General features: G+C 40.5%; 1 protein-coding gene and 1 long non-coding RNA gene across 3 annotated transcripts in view; one reads left to right on the top strand and one right to left on the bottom strand.

Annotated features, from left to right (window-relative positions):
- The window catches only part of LOC132125033 (uncharacterized), a 357,141-nt gene that overhangs the window by 117,365 nt on the left and 223,082 nt on the right, over nt 1-16,694 (bottom strand). The window lies entirely within an intron of this gene.
- LOC132125002 (B-cell scaffold protein with ankyrin repeats-like) overlaps nt 1-16,694 on the top strand; it is a 338,644-nt gene that overhangs the window by 306,638 nt on the left and 15,312 nt on the right. For both annotated transcript variants that reach the window (XM_059536208.1, XM_059536200.1), the window contains exon 8: nt 16,120-16,186. In XM_059536208.1, the coding sequence (XP_059392191.1) occupies nt 16,120-16,186 (67 nt within the window). The remainder of the gene's footprint in view (nt 1-16,119; nt 16,187-16,694) is intronic.

The raw sequence follows: 16,694 nt of genomic DNA, 5'->3' as shown, positions 1-16,694 counted from the left end.
CAGCTGATGCAAGCTTGACTAAAGTGACCTGCCAGAACTACGCTTGATTTCTGTCAGGACCACTATTGTCAAAGTTCATTGACCAGGCAGCTCATTTATAAGGGCAGGTGGGGAAGAGCCCCACAAAAATATTCATCCACAACATAGACCTCTATATAAACTGAAACAATAATAAATTGGAAATGTGTTAAGCACTATATATTAAAAACCTGCATATGGCTTTAGCAGGAGCTCAACAGCGCCCCACAATTTTGTAACATAAATCTGTGGTGAAAAAGGGAACTGAAGTGCACTCTAATTGAGAGCCATTGGACCAGATTTGAGACTGCCTTGCTTATTTTCAAGTTACCTTACGTGAACCTCGCTACACCAAAACGATATCAATCCACTTCAGCTATGTGTCAGCATCAGGTAAGTAACTAGATTGCATGTTGTTGTTTTTTTACATGGAGTAGTGAATCAAATTAACAAAGGATAAATGATTTAGTTTAAATGTGCTCTCATGAATAGCCTTATATGTGTAGTAAATTAAGCTCAAAAGGGAAATGTATATAAATTAAAATGTATACAATGTATAATTACAAATTATTTATATTAGCTGCCAGTAGTAACTGTAGCAGAATTAAATTGCCATCAACTAATCTGTTCGTCCAGCAACCCCTTAGTGCAATTTCATATCAACTCTAAGAAAGGATATTTGCGTGGCAACAGAAAATACTTCCATACAGTATTAATGCATTAGAGCATGTAGCAAAATCGGAATCGTAAAGGGACTTTGATTTGTAAGGCAGAATCAGTAACTTGTAATTTGTGCACAATATTTTTATTAACTAAACACTAACACAAACTAGTTTAATAAACAAACAAACATACATACAATCACTCATACAGGGGAAAGTGCAAATGAGATTTGATGGATGATACCATCAGGAAAACCAGAGAATGAAGCTATGAAAAGAGTCAGTTAACCACCCTGGTAAAAACATTAGCGCCATTTATAATGGGGTCTATATCTTACACTAAACCTCTGTTTCGTTTAGTTAAATGTATGATACTTGCAATTCCTTGGCCTGGAATAAGCGTCTGGATGCAAAGTCTTGATGGTTTGGAGGTTCGGTGGTGTAGGAGTCGCGATCATGTTATTCCGGTTTTGAAGAGTGATGAATTCCACTGGTGTCCTGACTCAATGGTGATTGGGAATTTCTTCCCAGTGGAAAGTAAATAGGACTAAAAGAGAGATCAGCTGAGATCCTAAGATCTTTGGTAAATGGAAAAGTCAAGGAGTGAAGCCTGGCGCAGACTTAGAGGTCCAAGAGAGTTCTAGCTCACATACTCTTAGCAGAAGAAAGGGGAAGCGAAGCTAGAGATGGCGGAACTGGTATAAGCCTTTTTAAAGACTAAGACTCTTTGGAAGGGCCTGTCCAATGAGAAAGGCTGAAATTCCAAGCGGGAGTTTGGAAATACTAGGGAGTTTTACAACCCCTTTGTGTGAAAGCCTGGTAATTTGCATATGTAACTGGGTCAGAAGTTGATATATAAACTAGTAAGGATTCTTAGAAAACTACTATGCTGCATAGGTATCAACATATAATATACACTCGTTTAGATCAGATCATCAGAAGACGAATTCATAGATACTAAAGACAGGTAAGATTACATATAGGTAAAATTACATGAATGAGTAGTTCTATCACAAGCATGCATAAAACAAGACGAAAAGACAATATACAAGAGCATTAACAACATACACAATGACCTGAAGTATATGTGTGTTCATTCAAAGAAAGGTTTTTCTAAGAATTAATTAGAGAAGAGTCCATTTTTATAACAATATGTTTCAGAGAGAACTCAGCAGGAAGATCCTCTCCACATACTTTCAGGTCACAAAAGCCTTGCTGAGGTGTTGTGGTTGCCATATTAACCAGGGGTCTGGAGTCATTCGCAGACATCCTGGCACCTAGTATGTTTATTGGCTGAGGGGTCTGTGATCATTTGTTGATCTAATGAATAATTAATTTGTTAAATCAAATTTAAAATGGTGTGTCTGATTGGCCACATGCTACATATGGTTCTCTTGTGTTTTCTATTTTTATTTTTTATTATAATTCTGATAATAGACATGCGATTGTCTTTTCTCACCCGAATTGCTCCACATCTTGTAACATTCTAAATCAACATTTGGATGTAATGAATGCTATGTTAAAGCAATTATTATACAGCATTTTATGCATGTTATCTGAGTTATCTAGTGTGCCACCCACATAATAAAGCAAGGACATATCTGCCAAAATCCTGTGAGCATGTGTTCAGAGATTAGAATATAAAGTTTACAAAATGTTTTTGTTCTGGCTTTGCCTATCTTAGCGTTCCCGGAGACTTGCTTTTGGAGATACAAGCTGCAAAGAGCGGGGGTGATTTATCTGGGCTAACTTATCTTGATACAGCCAGAGGGGTTAATCCAATTGTGCAAAAGTTGCCCTTTGGACTACAAGAAAAGTGGATGATGCAGGGTTCACACTACAAGTATACATATGGAGTTTCTTTCCCACCATTCTCCTTCTTTGTTGAGTTCGTGTGTACAGAAGCAAGAGCACGCAATGATCCAAGCTTCAATTTTTCTTCCCTCTCCATAAACCCTGGTGGATTGAACCGGTATAGTGAAAGCCGCACCCATGTTCATAAACCTGTTGCAGTCCATAAAACAGATGTGATGCCCTCCTTTAATCTTTCCTATGAAAGGAGTCTTCAGAGAGCGACCAGTGAGTTAGATAAGCAATGTCCAATACATCATAAACCTCATCCTCTCAAGAAATGCAGAGCCTTCAGAGAGAAGCCACTGGCAGAGAGAAAAACGATTTTAAAAGAGTTGTCCATCTGTTTTAAATGCTGCTCATCAAGCAAACATCTGGCTAAGAATTGTGATGTGTCAGTCAAATGCTCAGAATGTGAGAGTGACAAGCACCTGGTTGCTCTTCACCCGGGCCCAGCACCGTGGCGTTCTGGTTTTACACCTCTTTCACCGCATGGCGGGGAGGAAGAGGAGTCTAATGTTGGAGATGTGTCATCAAAATGCACCACGGTCTGTGGCAAAGGAGTTAGCGATAAGTCATGTTCCAAAATTTGCCTTGTTAATGTTTATCCTGTCGGTGACCCCAACCAAAGCAAGCGGATCTATGCCATAATAGATGAGCAGAGCAATAGATCTCTGGCCAGATCTGAGTTTTTTGACATGTTCAGTGTGCAAGGGACCTCTGGACCATACGCATTAAAGACGTGTGCAGGAGTAGTGCAAGCATCTGGAAGAAGAGCTCACGGGTACATCATTGAATCTGCAGATGCTGAGGTTCATTTTCCACTTCCTACTCTAATCGAATGTAATAGTATGCCAGATAACAGAGATGAAATACCAAGCGCTGTTGCTGCCCTGCATCATAGTCACCTAAAAGGAATAGCAGGAAAAATACCACCTATCGATCCAAATGCTAAAATACTGCTCCTGCTGGGAAGAGACATAATAAGAGCACATAAAGTCCGCAAGCAAATCAACGGTCCTCTTGATGCTCCCTATGCCCAAGAATTGGACCTTGGTTGGGTCATTGTGGGAGATGTGTGTCTGGGAAAATGTCACAAGCCCTCTCCGGTGAATTGTATGAGGACACACATCTTAGAGAATGGCCGACCAAGCTACTTCAACCCATGCAATAATCACATTGTACTGAAAGAGACATTCAATGAGAAAAAACAGATCCAAAAACCACCTCACTTGTCATACTGTCAAGAAAGTCTATCGAGCTGCAGACTTGGCCAGTCAGTCTTTCAGCAGACCAAAGATGACAATAAATTTGCACCTTCAGTTGAGGATCAGTTGTTTCTGGATCATCTGCATCATGGAAAAAGAATTCTTCAAGGACTCAAGTAACAGCTGGGTAGCACCATTGCCGTTTCGTGAGCCTAGGAGACGCTTGCTTAAAAACAGAGAGTATGCTAAAAGACGTTTCATGCCTCTCCGTCGCAATCTTGACAAACGACCAGAGATGAGAAGTGACTTCACAGAGTTCATGCAAAGAATACTCAACAACAACCATGCAGAGCTAGCCCCTCCTTTGCAAGATGGCCAAGAAAGCTGGTATCTTCCATCATTCGGCGTGTACCATCCAAAAAAACCAGGTCAAATACGAGTTGTATTCGACTCTAGTGCACAGTTTGATGGAGTATCTCTCAATGATGTACTGCTGTCTGGCCCTGACCTTAACAATAGCCTGTTAGGGGTCCTCATAAGATTTCGAAAAGATCCTGTCGCCATCACAGCCGACATACAGCAGATGTTTCATTGCTTCTTGGTTCGAGAGGACTGTCGTGATGTTTTACGCTTTCTATGGCATCGTGACAATGATCTGACTAAGGAGGTTGTAGACTATAGAATGCGAGTTCATGTATTTGGGAATAGCCCTTCACCGGCAGTGGCTATTTATGGAATTCGCCGAGCTGCCAAGGAAGAGGAAAAAGAGTATGGCAGTGATGTGAGTAAATTCATTGAACAAGATTTCTATGTAGATGATGCCTTGAAGTCATTTCCTACTGAGGAAGAGGCCATCGATTTGCTTAAAAGAGCACAAGAGGCACTAGCTGCCTCAAATCTCAGGCTTCATAAAATTGCCGCAAACAGAGCCAGAGTAATGGATGCCTTTCCAAACGATGATTTAGCCAAGGACATCAAATGCCTTGACCTCTCAACGGATGACTTACCCTATCAACGAAGCTTGGGGGTACAGTGGAATCTACAGTCGGATACCTTCTCCTTCCAAGTGCCAGACACTGAAAAGCCATACACGCGTAGAGGAGTCCTTTCAACAGTGAACAGCTTATTCGATCCTCTCGGATTCCTGGCACCAGTCACAATTCAGGGCCGTTTACTTTTAAGAGAACTCTCGTCACAGACACATGAGTGGGATGCACCACTACCTGAAAACAAACATGAAGAATGGACGCGGTGGTGTCATTCGCTGCAGGACTTGAGAAGTCTGAATATTCCACGCATGTATGTGTCCATCCCCTTATCTGAAGCCAAACACACTGAAATATGTGTCTTCTCAGATGCTTCCATCAAGGCTATCTCAGCTGTTGCGTATTTGAGAGTCTCGAATCAGAATGGCAATACAGAGGTTGGCTTTATTCTTGGCAAGGCAAGGTTGGCTCCAAAACCGGATCTTTCTGTACCTAGGTTAGAGCTATGTGCTGCTGTCCTGGCTGTTGAATTGACTGAACTCATTACAGAAGAGATTAATTTGAAACCGGATGGAATAAGGTTCTACACAGATAGCAGAGTAGTGTTGGGCTACATCTATAATGAGTCAAGACGGTTCCATGTTTATGTGAGCAACAGAGTGCAGCGCATCAGACAGTCTACTCAGCCTGAACAATGGAGGTACGTTGCCTCTGAGCAAAATCCTGCCGATCACGGATCTCGTTCTGTTTCATCTGCGAAACTTGAGGCCACAACTTGGCTCACAGGACCTTCATTTTTGTACCATCCATCAGAGCAACTCCCTGACAATCCAAGCTCATACGACCTTGTTGATGCAGAGAAAGATGTTGAAATTCAATCAGAGGTCAAAGTCTTGTCTACTCACATCAAAGTGGATCAGTTAGGTACCAAAAGATTTGAGCAATTCTCAGACTGGAGAACAGTCGTCAGAGCTGTGGCGCGGCTGCACCACATTGCTCACTGTTTCACAGAACCAAGTGATAATAGTCAGTGCACTGGTTGGCATTTCTGCTCAAATGGCTTATCTGTAAGCGATCTCTTGAAAGCAGAGGAAATCATCATCAGCAGTGTACAACATGAAGTGTATTCAGAGGAGTTGAAAAGCATCACTTCCACAGGTGAAATTCCCTCACGTAGTCCACTTTTAAAGTTGAATCCAATCATTGACAGCAATGGTTTGCTAAGAGTTGGTGGACGCATCAGACAAGCAAAGCTAGAAGATAAAGAAAAGAATCCCCTCATCATCCCGGCTCACCATCATATCACAGCCTTACTGGTCAGACATTTTCATGAACGTGTGCAGCATCAGGGTAGACACCTCACGGAAGGCACCATAAGATCCAATGGCTTTTGGATAACTGGGGCCAAACGATGCATTAGCAGTATTATTCAAAAGTGTGTTACTTGTCGTAAGCTAAGAGGAAGGATGGAGGAACAACAGATGGCTGATCTGCCAGCAGAAAGGTTGCAAATGGATCCACCCTTTTCCTTTGTCGGCTTAGATGTGTTTGGGCCTTGGGAGGTGAGCTCACGGCGCACAAGGGGTGGTCTAACAAATAGCAAGAGGTGGGCAGTGTTGTTTACTTGCATGTGTACCAGAGGAGTTCACACAGAGGTGATTGAGTCAATGACTTCCTCAAGTCTCATTAATGCTCTCAGAAGATTCTTTTCTATTAGAGGTCCTGCCAAGCAGTTGCGCTCCGACTGTGGGACGAACTTCGTTGGTGCCTCTAGAGAGCTTAAAATGAGTGAGAATGAACAATCAGAGGTGAGAGAATACCTGCTTGAGCAAAGATGTTCCTGGGTCTTTAATCCGCCACACTCTTCTCACATGGGTGGTGCCTGGGAACGTATGATTGGGGTAACAAGGCGTATCCTAGATTCAATGCTCCTTGAAAACAGGTATTCACAGCTTACTCACGAAGTCTTAGTGACATTTCTGTCTGAGGTCACAGCCATCATTAATGCACGGCCACTAGTCCCAGTCTCCACAGATCCTGAATTCCCCTTCATCCTAACTCCATCTATGCTTCTGACACAAAAAGCTGGTAATCTGTCAACTCCTCAAGAAGATTTCAGCAAGAAAGACATGCTCCAATCTCAGTGGAAACGGGTTCAAGCCTTGGCAGAAACGTTCTGGAATAGGTGGAGAAAGGAATATCTCGGAACACTTCAGAGCCGTTGCAAGTGGGTTCACAAGCACCCGAACATCAAAGAAGGCGACATTGTACTGATCAAAGACAAACAAGTCAAAAGAAATGAGTGGCCAATGGGGATAATTGTGAAGGCCATTCCCAGTACGGACGGTATGGTGAGGAAAGTGGAGGTGAAAACTGTTCAACATGGGACAACCAAAACCTATTACAGACCAATATCTGAATTGGTATACCTCCTGTCTTCAGATCAGGCCGTTTAGTTCAGTAACAGTTAGTGTAAATGGTATCTTTGAGATACCAGACGGGGAGTGTTCTGGCTTTGCCTATCTTAGCGTTTTTGCTCCCCCTGCTGGTTTTGTTGTATTTTGCACTTTGAATTGGGTTTATTCAGTTTCCGGGGTTAGGCTCAAAAGAATAACACAGCACATGGTAACGCATGTTGAATTCTCCATCGATCCACAGCAACAACAGCTCTTAAACGAGGCACTGCTTGTAAGTGGAGTTTGATTATTCTTGATTATGACCTTTTGTATGTATATAAAAGTAATTGTTTTGTTAGTTCTGCATTACTTTGTGTAAGTATTTTCTGTTGGTTTCTCCTGTGGTACATGACTTGACATTTATCATGTGATGTGACAGTCTATTTATGTATTCTTTTGTTTTCGTATTGTTTTACAGTTTTACACATTTATTCAGTAAATTTGAACGACGACTCCGGTGTCAAGACTGTTTATTGAGTGGATGTGTTTAGCTTGCTGGGAACGAAGCCAGTACAGTTTTTCATATATTAGTGCTACGACCCAGAATCTGCCCCACCTAAATTTACGACCAGGAGCCACTACTGTGATTGCTAATTAACATACAGTTTGAATTGGGAGTATGTTTCTATTCTGTGCAAGAACTCCCTGCACATCCATGCAGCCTAGCATGGATGAAAGCAGTGAGAGCAGTGATAACCCCCCAAAACAAACCATATGCCAATATCACCCAACACAATATGAAATTGAAAATCTCAATGCCTTAAGCAACAAACCTGTTGACCCAATACCATATGACCCAACGACTATCTTGCCGAAACCCAATACCTAACCAGATGACCTAACATTTATGTAGCCAATACCTGAGAAGCTTACACGACAACATTTTCTATAACAAGATAGCTTTTAGAACAAGGATGTTTCCAACAGAACCAGAAGCCCTAAGAACAAGCATTTCCCCAATACAACTACAGATTTAAGAACAAGTATGTTCCTAATACAACTAGAGCATAAGAACAAGCACATTCCCAGTACAATATAGCTTTTAGAACAAGCATGTTCCTAATACAACTACAGCTTAAGACTAGCACGTTCCTAAAACACTATACAGCTTTAAGAATAGCCTGTTTCCAATACAACTAAATAGAAAAGGCTTGTCAGATACTCAAACAGAATCATGAGCTAACTTCATCTGAACAACAACTCTTACAATGCATATTTAGCCTAGCACAACCATTTTACTGCTACTCTTGATATTTTATCCTTGATTAATGAAAAATCAAGCTCAAACAACCTTTTCTACATATCATAACAACAAATAAAAAATCACATTCATTTTCTATTGTTGTCTTAACATTCTCCTCCTATCTTGTTGTTGTTATAATTAGGGGCCAAGCACCAAAGGTGCGTAGGCACCTATTGAAATCGTTGGCGTTCTTCTTCTTCTTCTTCCTCTTCTTACGTTTCTTCCGCCGCAAGTCTATGGCAGCCCGTAGAACCGCTTATGGGAAAGTTGTCAGATTTGGCACACTGGTAAAGGACAGTCTCACCATTAACCATAACTAATTTGAAGTCTCTAAAAACATACTCACTTCAAGTTGATTCGTCCAACCGTTCTTGAATGACACGTGAACAAATTCTACAAAAAGCACGCAAAAATGCATGTGAGGCTATATCTCCACAATGGTTTGGTATATTGAGACCAAACTTGATGTGTGTTATAACAAGCATGACCTGAGACCAGTGATGGAGTACTCGAGTCCTGGACTCGGACTCGAGTCCAGCTCGAGTCACTATTCTTTGGACTCGAGTCCGACTCGAGACTCCATTCTCTGGACTCGTAACTCGACTTGGACTCGCAGACTGATGACTCGGACTTGGACTCAGAGGATATATAAAATCGGACTTGAGCATTCATAACGTTGTTTTTGACTAAATATGTTATAAAAAAATTATATAAGGTGTTACACTTTTCCTGTTTCGTGCCCAAGACCGGGCGAGATCTATTTTTTTCCCTCACAGACACTGCTACCGCTTGCTCTCTTTGCTTGACAACACACTCACTGACGTAACTCACTTTACGCTCGTGCTTTATTCACGAGCTAAATGTTCACATTTGAAAAAATGCAGAAAAATATGCCCCAAATCGTGAACTTTGCCTACACGAATTTTACGTCTAACGCTGGAAAGAGCAGCGCTAAATGTTGTGTGTGCAATCGCACAATTGAGGAAAAGACTGGGACCACTTCAAATTTTAACAGACACCTGTCACGGATGCACCCTGAAAAGTAAGTAAAATCCTTTCCATTGGCTAACGTTAGCTTGTAAAAAAACTATTATTGACTAATGCATATATGATAATATACAGAAGAATAGGGTTGGGCGATGTTTGAAAATTTGGCATCAGACATCGACGATGTCTAATGTCTGGTTCAGATTACATAATATTTTTTGTCTGTTGATAATTTACTAGTCACTGTGTCAGATCAGATTACATGATTTTTTTTGTCTGTTGCGATAGTCACTGTGTCAGATGCAATTTTGACTCCTAAAATCCTGTGGTGTCGTGGACAAGAATCATGTCAGACTGAGGGGCCGTTCACATATCGCACCTAAAAACGCTTTCAACATTGTTACAGGAAAGGATGAAGCTGATTGGTTCTTGTCACATGACCCGCGGTGAGCTTGCGGCATTCTGAAAAGTGAGATTTTTTATCTCGGTGTGGTGCGGACACGCCTGGAAAAAACGAGCGCGTTGCAACCGCGTCGCTTCCATTATTAAGCGCGCATACCGTACACCTACATTAGTAATAATGGACTTGAGCGCGCAAAAGATGCGATATGTGAACGGCCCCTTACGTTACATGTTGCTTTCTGACCAGTCACGTGCCGTCAAACACACACATTCACTTGAACACATACAAACACACTCAACGCTAAATCACTCGGTCACTCACACACAAACGCTCTCTCTCGCTCTCGCTCTCTCTCTCTCACTCACACACACACACACTCACACACACACACACACACACTCTCTCTCGGCATATCGTATTGTTTTTTACGTTTTAAGTATCTTTAAAATACAGTGTCCTGTAAAATGCACGTTTCTTTCTGTATTACAGAGTGTATTTCTGTAATACAGTGTTAAAGAATTAGTTCACACAAAAATGAAAATTTCCTAATAATTTACTCCTCTCCATGCCATCCAGGATATCCATGGCTTTTTTTGTTCAGTGGAAAATAAATTATGTTTTTTAAGGAAAACATTTCAGGATGTTTTGTTCATATAATAGACTTCAATGCCTACCAACTCAGTTGGTTGCTATTGTTTCCTCAAAAAACTTAAAATCTTTTCCACTGAAGAAAGAAAGACATGGATATTTTAGATGACATCAGGGTAAGTAAATTATTAGGAAATTTTCATTTTGAGGTGAACTAATCCTTTAATGTTACTTATAAAAAAATATTTAAACAATTAAATAAATAAAATCGTGCCACAGCTAGTTAACAATGATTTGAACTAAGGTCAAAGACAATTCTAGTGATATACACATTTCTAGCTGCAAGAAAGAGTGCCTGAAAAATGTTGCTTGATTTGGCTTAATTGTATATAATTTCTCCCACTAGGTACCAACAATACTGTGCTTCCGTTGCATCACATTTGACACCAGCTGCTTCAGGTCAGAGTGCTATTACTTCATTTTTCCATGCTGGACCACAAGGGATCTATGACACCAAACATCCACGTCAAAAGGCTATAAGTGATGCCCTTGTGAAAGATCTTATCATTAGCTGTTGCTTGTCTCTCTCCATGGTTGACAATGAGGACTTCAGGCACTTCCTTCATGTCCTGGACCCTCAGTATAGGCCTATAGCAAGATCCACTATCTCGTCTGTGACCATTCCAGGAATGGTAAAAGTTCAAAAGGAATGGATAATGTGCCAGCTGGCTGAAGCTTCGAGTGTTGCTGTTACTACAGATATTTGGAGTGATCGCAAGATGCGGTCATTCCTTGGAGTGACAGCACACACAGTGACTGAGGTAAACCATGTACTCAGCCTTCAGTCATATCTTCTTACCTGCGAAAGAGTCCATGGCAAACACACCCGAGAAAAGATTGCAATGATGTTTGAATGCTGTGCTGAACAGTATCTGATTAAGAATAAGATCAACTTTGTCATCACTGATAATGCGTCCAATATGAGGAAAGCATTCCAGGCCAGATTTCTGCCAGAGGAAGACAAGTCTGCAGATCTAGAGCCGGAGGATGAAATCTGGCAAGATCTGACACCAGAAGATCAAGAGGCAGTCAATGCTTCTTTGGATGAAAACTGTAAGATGCAGAGACTGTTGTGCTTCACACATTCACTGCAGTTGGTCATAAAAGATGGTTTGAAAGAAGCCAGTGGGCTGTCAGGCACCCTATCCAAGCTGTCCCGTGCATCCAACCTCCTCCACAGTGGCACCTTGTTTAAAGACTGCTTTGAAGCAAACTTTGGTGATGCAACGATTCCAACAGCAAATGCTACGCGATGGAATTCTACTTTGAAGCAAGTGAAGGCATATGTGAATTTTGACATACAAATGCTAGCATATGTGTTGGACTCAGAGGGGCACAAAAGTCCAATCCTTTCACAGCGAGAATATACTCAGCTTAAAGAACTGATTGAAGTTCTCGATCCATTCTTAGAGGCAACCAACCTGACTCAGGGAGAGAAAACTGTCACTGTCAGTGTTGTTGTGCCCTGTGTCCTCACTCTGCACAGTCATCTGCAGGAAATAAGAGAAAGAGTCAGATACTGTGGGCCGCTGGTGAGAGCTCTGGAGAACTCCATGAAAGCAAGGTTCACAGAGATCTTCAGTGCAGTGATGATGCCAGGATGTGAGCCAGATGACGGAATATGTCCCACCAAATTTCCTTTCACCATTGCCTACTTTGTAGCATCCGTGTTGGACCCAGCATTTGGTTTCCAGTAGCTAGACCATGATGTGCAGCTGGACAATAGCATTAATGGGGAACTAAAGAGTCAAATAAAAGGTGAGAAATGTTTTTTTTTTTTTTTATGCAGACAAGTGAGTTAAAACCCTTTATGAGTTTTATGTCCACATTTAATATGTAAGCCTATTTAATAACATATTTATAAAATACCTTGGTAACACTTTACAATACGGTTCATTAGTTAACTACATTTGTCAGCATGCATGAACTAATAAGGAACTGCACTTATACATTTATTAATCTTTGTTAATTTCTTTGTTTACTAATACTTTATTAAAATCTTGTTTATATTTGTTAATGTACAAACAACAATGAACACTTGTATTTTTATTAACGTTAACAAAGATGAACAAATACAGAAACAAATGGATTGTTCATTGTTAGTTCATGTTAGTTAATACATTAACTAATGTTAACTAATTAACCATATTGTAAAGTGTTACCCATACCTCACCTGCCTCCTTTTGTTTCAGGAGTATATCAAAGCAAAAGGCGAGAAACAACAGTTACCATCATCAGCCGCTGCAACAGGGCCAGGGGTAGGTGATGCTCCAGCATCGCTTCCTGAGGCCCCTCAGAAGAAGCTGAAAATGTTCTCCCACTATCGGAAGATTCCCTCCTCGACTAACAACAAGCCATCTGTCCATGCTCAGTTGACTGCATATCTTGACCTGATCGCCGAGCAGGACTCAGTCCCATGCTTTGGGTTTTGGGAGCAGCACAAAGTCAAGTTCCCTGCACTCTATCAGCTTGCCACACAGGTATTCTGTATTCCTGCCACCAGTGCACCCATTGAAAGGGTATTTAGCCATGGAGGCATTTGAAAGTGACAGTGAAAGTGACGTGACATTCAGCCAAGTATGGTGATCCGCACTCAGAATTCGTGCTCTGCATTTAACCCATCTGAAGTGCACACACGCAGAGCAGTGAACACCCACACACACTGTGAACACACACCTGGAGCAGTGGGCAGCCATTTATGCTGTTGGGGGTTCAGTGCCTTGCTCAAGGGCACCTCAGTCATGGTATTGAAGGTGGAGAGAGCACTGTACATGCACTCCCCCCACCTACAATTCCTGCCGGCCTGAGACTCGAACTAACAACCCTTCGATTGCGAGTATGACTCTCTAACCATTAGGCCACGACTTCCCATTTTGATGAGGCCTCACTGTGCAAGGTTGAGCAGTACCATGCTTTCAAATCTGATGATTTTTAAATGCAACATTAAAATGCAGCATGATTAAACATGCAATTTGTAAATTTTCTACGCTAGTTCTCAATCACAAGTTCACAACAATGGAAGTAAACACATGCTTTTGATGGTGTCGTAAAGTTGCAAAATGTGTTGCAAAGTGTATATGTCAAATCAGTAAATAAACTCCCTTTGCAATCGTGACAGTGGTGTCATTTTTGTTTAATGTAGAACCTCTTACAACATTTTATCAGTTCTTTGAAGGTCCCAGAACAGAGACATGTAGGCACTGGGAGCTCGAGACTCGACTCAGACTCGAATACGGGATTCGAGACTCGACTCGGACTCGAACACTGGGGACTCGAAACTCGACTCGGACTTGAACTCTGGTAATGGTGACTCGACTTGGACTCGACTCTGACTCTTCTTTGGTGACTCGGACTTGGACTCGGACTCGAACACTGGGACTCGAGACTCGACTCGAACTCGACAGTTGGTGACTCGACTACAACACTGCCTGAGACTACCTGCAGTATTTCGTAGCAGCACCACTGTGGTCAGGAGATATGAAAAATGCACATTTTTGCTTATAACTTCTGAATGGTTTGGCCAAAAACCACACAACTGGTCTCTTTAGATTTGGTGGGTGATGTAGAGTCGAATGATATCCAATTTTCCTGTGTCAGCCATTTTAGGTGTCGCTATTTTGAATTATGTTCTAAAATCCAGTATTTGTTTTTTTTTGTATTCATTATCGTATTGTTACGAAAATAATTACAAAAACCTTCGGCTCCATGCCCTGGCGCTACTCAAAAAGTTTGAGAGCAGCGCCACCTTGTGGTAATAATATTATAATATTATAATGAAATATCTAAAAAATGCTAATAACTTTTGAATAAATTAGACTATTGAAATGGAAGTGGTCTATATTTATTATTTGGGTCACGCCGAGAACATCAATAACAATTATGCCAAAATTGGCCATACTTATTTAAGATTTTTTAGCCATTTCAATTACAATCATCCTAAAATTGCAGTAATTGGACATTGTTGCATTTGGTGTGATGCTTCATGCCATGCTTAGCTCCTCAATTTGCCAGTGGAGTGCTTGGCCCCGTAATTGCTGCTTGCAACTAAATTTATTCTTATTACTTGTCTGTCATTAATAATAATAAATATTCAAATTTAAATATTCATCACAACAAGAGAGCACATTTGGACAAAATGATGTTAAACTCATGTCCTACATCAAAGCAGCTGTCTCTCATAGCCCCTCAATGTGTGATGCGTAATTAACTTGTCTGTAAATTCTCCCTTTCTGCTCTAAATAATATATTCATAACACTGAATCCATAATGTGCATAATCAATATTGAAGGGGAAGAAGTAAAGGCTCTTATAACAAGTGAATTGTAGCAGGTTGCTAAGGAACAGAACACAGAGAGAGGCAGTCAGAATGTAGTATGCATTACACTAGTGAACACTTTGTAGTGTGCCTACTTTCATCATTTTGTATTTATTATTTGAATGGAGTAAAATTGGTTTAGAAAAAGCCCATTGTTAGCTGTATAATAACAGCCCCCACACAACTGGATGTCAGTGGTTTCCACAACAACCATCACTTTGCTGTTGACCAACTTTGTGGCATTTACAAATCAATTCTTACAAATTAAGCTTGGCAAAAACTTGAGCACTGAACGCAACTGTACTGGGGCTGACGAGTCGTGAGAAGTGCGGATCGATTTGCAAGCTTTTATTACGAAGAGACGTGGTCGTAACAGGCATGGGTCAAACACAAACAGGTATATAGAGGGCAGGACAAAGAATATTCCTTGGGCAAGCATGGGTCTTCGATGAACGAACAATATCCAGAGGGCTAAGCAAGAGGGCTAATCGAGAATACAGAGCAAAGGGTCAAAACACGAGAAACAGGGCAAGGCAGGAAAAAGACTAAACTATGCAACTATAAACTGAAACAAGACTATGAAAACTTTAAACTGCAAAAAACTATGAAAACAAACATGGAATGGCTTGGTATCACAGCTATCACTAGGAGAGCGATGTGTGCAGAACAATACTCAGCAGTGTGTGAAAGGAAGTCCAATGCTTATAAAGCATGTCTGATTGATTGTGCTGTGTGTGTGTAATTGGTCTCAGGTGCATATGTGATTGTTATCAGGTGACTGTGATTGGTGCAATGGAGCATGGGAAATGTAGTCCAGGTTGTACTGTGTAGTGTGAGAGTCTATATTGTGGTTGATGACCTGGTGGTGAATAAACAAAAGTTCAGTGACCGGATCATGACAGCAACTTTCAATAGTCACATGCAACTCCTGCTACACCAGTGGTTATAGGAGCAATCATAACAAATGTGCATAGCTAAAATTTTGGCTTTGAATCAAAGTCTAAATGATATAAAACAACTTCACATTCTGTAATTAATAAACTAGGCTGATTATCTTGTTTTTTTATTTTTATTTTATTTTCTCAGACTGTGTCATATTAGTTAAGTTAATTTCAACTTAGATCTTAATCAACACAGAGGACATACTGTACATCAGCAGTTTTACCAAACATTTGAATCTTTTCTGTACTTTGATGTTTAAACCTAACAAGGTTGGTGCTTTCCTTTTCAGTCACATATTTGCTGTTTAAAAGTATCGTCATTATTAATTATCATTATCATTAATTTGATAATGATTATTAATCATTATTTTTTTATTAATTTGTTAATAATGTTCTCATAGAAACTTGATGACAATGATGCAATTGATGACATTGACACCGGTGTATATGAGTTGATGGGCAGAGCAGGTATGTTTGCGTCTACCTTGGTAATAATTTACATAACATGTTAATTCTTTGGTCTACTTTTTGTTAACACTAGCTACTTATTGTACTATATAAGAAAAACTGTTTTATCTAAATGAACACTACTGTCTATTGTGTATACTATTGCATCTAAAAGGATTTGTTTTAGATGCGATATTCATCTCTGAATACCCTTGATATAAATGGTTTAAATTACTTACTAGACTGTTTAATTCTAGCCTAGAAGTTTAGTCTAGCCTAAAAGCCTCAGAAGGACTGAATTCAACCTCACTTGGGTTCAGCCTTCTGATTGAGAAGCACTATTTATTTTATTCTGAAATGAATCTGTGGGTAACACTTTATTAAAGGTACTTACTATTATAATAACAATTAATTATGCTGAATTTCATGCAAGTGACCTTAACCCAATCCCTAATCCTAGGCCTAACCATGTAGTAAGTGCATGCAGTAAATTAATATTACTCAGTATTTAAATGTATAATTACATATA

This window comes from Carassius carassius, chromosome 3 (assembly GCF_963082965.1).
Source record: "Carassius carassius chromosome 3, fCarCar2.1, whole genome shotgun sequence".
Classification (NCBI taxonomy): Eukaryota; Metazoa; Chordata; class Actinopteri; order Cypriniformes; family Cyprinidae; genus Carassius; species Carassius carassius.
Note: the sequence above shows the minus strand (reverse complement) of the source record. Positions and strands in the feature narration are given on the sequence as shown.